Source organism: Gavialis gangeticus, unplaced genomic scaffold (genome assembly GCF_001723915.1).
Source record: "Gavialis gangeticus isolate Ggan-Ray unplaced genomic scaffold, GavGan_comp1, whole genome shotgun sequence".
Classification (NCBI taxonomy): Eukaryota; Metazoa; Chordata; order Crocodylia; family Gavialidae; genus Gavialis; species Gavialis gangeticus.
The window spans coordinates 18,320,899-18,326,093 of NW_017729001.1; the positions used below are offsets into that span (position 1 = coordinate 18,320,899).

The 5,195-nt window shown below is 40.8% G+C and overlaps 1 protein-coding gene across 2 annotated transcripts in view; it reads left to right on the forward strand.

Annotated features, from left to right (window-relative positions):
- Positions 1-5,195, forward strand: part of DGCR8 (DGCR8, microprocessor complex subunit) — a 33,636-nt gene that overhangs the window by 22,478 nt on the left and 5,963 nt on the right. For both annotated transcript variants that reach the window (XM_019506996.1, XM_019506995.1), the window contains 3 exons: positions 1,255-1,356; positions 2,028-2,126; positions 3,584-3,666. In XM_019506996.1, coding sequence (XP_019362541.1) covers positions 1,255-1,356; positions 2,028-2,126; positions 3,584-3,666 — 284 coding nt within the window. The remainder of the gene's footprint in view (positions 1-1,254; positions 1,357-2,027; positions 2,127-3,583; positions 3,667-5,195) is intronic.

Genomic DNA, 5,195 nt, shown 5'->3' on the forward strand with positions numbered 1-5,195 from the left:
TGTTCATGCGAATGTAGCACAGCCCTGGCAGATCTTGAGGCAAGTTTCTCTGAAATATGGCTTGTTCTCTTTCTCCCCCTTTGAAATCTGCCAGGCATAACATGGAGCATGGAACTGGGAGGAGTGCTAGGGCGTAGCATGTCTGGGGTGAAAGGATTTTTTGTTTTGCGGGAGGGAGGTTCACTTTGAGGTGCTGAAGCAATTGTGCCCTGCTTCCTGCCCTCTCTTTGCATGGGGAATGTACATTTCCCTATGGTGGGAGAAAAACGAATAATTACCTGTACCGTGTTAAAGCTGTTGTAGGGACCATGTCATATAATCTGTCATAATTATTGAGCTCCACTTTTCTGTTCCATATCTCCAGTTGCATAACTATTCTAGAACTTGATTGCTGTCACAGTTGGGAGCTTCCGTCTAACTTTTGGACTAAATATATTTGTAGCCAGTTTATAAGCACTTGTTCATGTGCTTGCATTGTCTGTTAGCTTAAATAACTCTTCTGTGTTGTGTTGTGCCCCTGATTATATATTAACAGTGATTTTGTTTCCCCTTTTCAGTTTCTTTTATTTTGTTAGGCTAAACCAGTAAGGGGCTAACCTTTTTTGGCAGGTGTGCCACAAATAGCTTCCCACCCTCCCAAAGTGCCACTTTTTAATTTCTTCCCCCCCCCCCTTCCCCTGCCCAGTCTGCTGCTCTGCTTCCTGTCCCATCTGCTACCGTGTTGCCTGTCCACTTCCTAATCTGCCACATGCAATGCATGGAGGCTTTTTGTGCCACCTATCATGTGCTTGTCACAGGTTGGCCACATTAGGGATAAACACCTCAAGATCATTTTTGGTTCCTCTTACAAAATCACCTTCCATTCCTCTGATCATCCTAATAATATGCCTTCTTTGCACAATTTCAGTTCTTTTGTCTTGAACATGGGTGACCAGAAATTTCTACTGAATTCTAGATGAGGTCTGGTACTATGGCAGTAATACTGATTTCTCTGCTGGAAGCATCTCACCTGATGTATCCTAAGATCATACTTGCCTTTTATTTTGCTGCTTCATGTTGGTGTAATAGCTTTGAAAAATGGACCCTGGTATTATAGTGTTCCATGTCTGATGGGTAAGCAGCATTCACTTGATAAGTGTGAAGATGTGATTCATGATTTTTATTCTGTAGCTTGCACTTCTTGGATTTCTCTTTTTTTCTTTCTTTTTTTTTTAAAATGAAAGGTATAGGAGTGACTTCTAATATCTTTCACAGAGTTTGTCATTAATCCTAATGGAAAGTCTGAAGTTTGTATACTGCATGAATATATGCAACGAGTCCTAAAGGTTCGCCCTGTTTACAACTTCTTTGAATGTGGTAAGTTTGCATGAGTTATAATGTTAGCATGCTGTTAGGCATTATGGGGAGAACTCATCCTTTAAGCAGTGTGGCATGCACACAGCCAACTAAATGCTTTGTTTGTGTCGCATCTGTTGAAATCAAGGCCTTCCCTGTTTTCACCCCACTGTGATCTTATTACTTGCATTCATATTTTGGTATGTACTACAAATATTCTATGTGGTGGCCACTATCCAAGTGATTTAACTAAAAATGGAATTATATTGCACGTCTTGCTTTATGACTTGTTCAGAAATCCTGGTTTGATGCATTAAGCTGTTGTGTTAAAACTCGGCATAGGTGATGCCAAAACATGAGCTGGGATTGAAGCCTGAATGCTGACAGAAATTCAAAAAAGATGTTCTCAACATAGTCCTGTGACAGTGGCAAGGAGACAGAATGATGGTGATTTGATACATGGGATGTTCCTGCTGATGAAAACTGTAAATGGCTGCATATAAATGAGAGAAAAGTAGTTTTATTTTCTTAAAGGAAAACCAGTTTCTAGATCTCTTGAAACTGAAATGAAGAAAATACATCTCCAAGCATGGGCCATTTTCGTAAATTCTTGATAAATATTTTAATGTGTGGCTTTGTATATTTAAACCTTTAGAGTTTTGAAAAAAACTTCTCTCTTCCCCCGTTTTAAGAGAACCCAAGTGAGCCTTTTGGAGCCTCGGTGATTATTGATGGCGTGACTTACGGGGCAGGAACTGCAAGCAGCAAAAAACTTGCCAAGAATAAAGCTGGTAATGTACATACTTGCTGAAATACCAGCTGTTGAAGATCTGTGCTTGCCTCCTTTTATCTCTGGTTTGGAGATGGCAAAATAACTTATTAGCAGCAATGAGTGTGATTTACATTTAAATTGAATAAATCAGATTTGTGTACGGTTCTTTGGTGGAAGCAGGTAACAGTCATTTTCTGGGAAATACTTCAATTATTTGCAATCAAACTTCATCCTAAGCAAATGGCTGGAATATGAAACAGCAGGGAAACTTCAGACAGCAACAAAAGTGTCACTTGTTTCATCTTTAATAACCTGTTATGTAATGTCTTTTCTAGAAAAGAAGATTCAGTCAAATATAAAATTACATGGAAAATATAGAAAAGGATAGTGTAAGGATAATTAGCTATAATGTAATGTAATAGTGCCGGGGTCAGCAATGTATTTTGCCTAGAGTGCCAGAAATACCCCAGACTCCTCCCATGTCTTGACTTGGTGTGCCAGAGACAGGAGAACTGCCAGGGGGCCATTCTTTATTGCTGGTAGTGGCTGTATGTGCACCTCTAGGCAGATGGTCGGGGGGTACACTGCCTCAGGCCCCTTCCTGGCCACGTGCCCAGAGAGGCATGTGCACAGCCATGGCAGCCACAGAGCCAGTGCCGGGGCTGAGGAGCCCTGTGCAGCTGTTTGCAGCCTCCTGTCTGCAGCCAACCCGGGCTCTGGGCAGGTGCTGCCTGCCACTGAGCCTTGGCGGCTTGCAGCGTCCCAGCCTCTTGCTGAAAGCAGTGTGGACTGTGTAGCCAGTGGCAGCTGCCCAGAGTTCAGGCCAGCTGTGGTATGCCAAAAAAAATGGCCTCGCTTGCCATGCTGTGGCACTTATGCTGAGGGTTGCTGATCCCTGTAACATCTCAAGTTGACTTAAATAAGCTAAGTGTCAAAAAGTCCTGCTGAAGCGCCCAATCTGTGCAGACACTGCAGAGCCAGGCTGCATTAACACGCTGCTGCTTCCAGAAAGCATGTTTTTGTAGGAAGGATTCACATCAGTCTCCCTTCCTTCCTTCCTTCCTTCCTGTTGTAAAATTAGCAAATCCTTAAGCAATGGTTAGACTAGGTCTACACTTGAACTTAAAAGGTTAAGGCTCCCCAGGGCTTGTATCACTTTTGAAAATGGGACTTTAGCCATGGGAAAAGTTGTATCCAGTCTTTCCCTATAGGTCTTTTTGAGAAGCAGTTACTCCTGGGTATTAATGTCCTTTTAAGGGTTGACTTTTTTTTGAGCAAGCTTAAATGCATAGTTTCCTAAATAACATTCACTGTTCAAAGACCGTGTCTATTTTTGCTGTGGAAAGCAGTTCACCTAATAGTGTACTGCTTGAGAATCAGATTCCTAGAAAAACATGAAGCTTGCTTGTCCTAAACGCTGTAAAATCACTGCATGCTATGTATGTAACTTTTTTTAATTAAATCGCCTTCCCACAGCCCGAGCTACACTGGAAATCCTCATTCCTGACTTTGTTAAACAGACCTCTGAGGAGAAGCCCAAAGACAGTGAAGAACTTGAGGTATGAAGTTATCTGAACCCAGGTGCTGATATCGGAAGTCCCAGTTTTAAAAAGAATTAGCCTTTCCCAAAATTGGAAGGGCTAGTAAACACTCACTACACAACTATTATAACCATTTTGCTGTTCAGATGAAACACTTTAAAAGTTTTAAAGGAAGGCTTGAAACATTATATACAGCCACATACAGACTAAAAGTGATAGGAATGAAGGTGTGGCCTTAGCAACTTCAGTATCCTGGAGAGAATCTAGGCCCTTGACCAGTTCTCATGTAGCTATTGCTTGCTGGGATTTCTCTTGTGTTACTGTCCATGGCACCTGTTTGGCGGGGCAGAAATATTTTTGTTTTGATGCCTGCTAGCCAGAAGCTAATACATTTTCAAATTCACCAACAACTGCTTCAGTTGGTGAAAGAAAGACGCAAATTTTCCTTTCCTCCAAAGTCTCCCAGTTGCTACAAAAGGAGGCATGTGTTCGCTACATTCCCCTGCCCATATCTGTTCTGAGAAGTCTTTATTTCACCATGAATAACTTTTTTACTGCTTGCCTCTGCCCCTGATCCTGAGTTGACAGTTGAAGCTGGGCACGAATCCAGGCAATTTTACTGTTGTTCACAAGCTTCCAAATAGAAGACATGAAATCCTGAATATAGTTAATTTCACTTGATGACTTCCAGCAAAGCTGCATAGTAGTAGAGAGACACTGGAGTTATTTGTCTGCTGACTTTGTGAGACTATACTGAATTTATGTACATTCATTTAATATTTGACTGGTCATTTCTGTTGCCATGAAAAGTTTTTAAATTTTTAAATTCTACAATTACATAAACCCAGTTCTTGTCCAGGAAAGCTGCTTTGCTTAGGCTCAAAACAGTTATGTTCCGGGTTTTTTTTCCTTTTGCCATTACAAAGCACTGTCATAATTATGGAGGGGAGAGTCCCTCATCTTTTCAGAATGAGTTCTCAAGTACTTGTGTCTTTAACCTGTACTATCAGTGACTGCTTTGGTGATTAGAAAATAAATCCAAATTAGCATGTAAGTAGTCTAAACTGAGCCATGAAAAACTGCCATAGTATTTTTATTTAGTGTTAGCCTCTCTTGTAGAACCTTTACTCCAACAGATTGTAAACCAAGACCAGAAGTTAAATCAGCAGCCAGCTTTAGAAGTTTTGATTTCATGCTGAAAATCTAAACCTGTAGAGCTCCCTAGAGAGAGAGACTGAGAAACGGATGGCTCTACATTTTGAAGAACTAACACAGGGAAACTGCTTATTATGGGAGAAAACCCAAAGATAGGCACAGATTCCTGTTTTGTGATACAAGGCAACTGTGTCTTTGTTTAATAACTTCCACTAAATAAAACAAAGGGAACTGCCCTTTTTTTGGTGTGAGGAATGAAGAACATAACAGAATAAGGCCTATCTGAAGCCCTATCTTTGTGGTACAGGAATGAGTGAACTTACCTTGTTCTGTGTTTTGAATCGTGTAAAAAACAAAAAAAACAAAAAAAAAAAAAAAACTACAATTCTTTG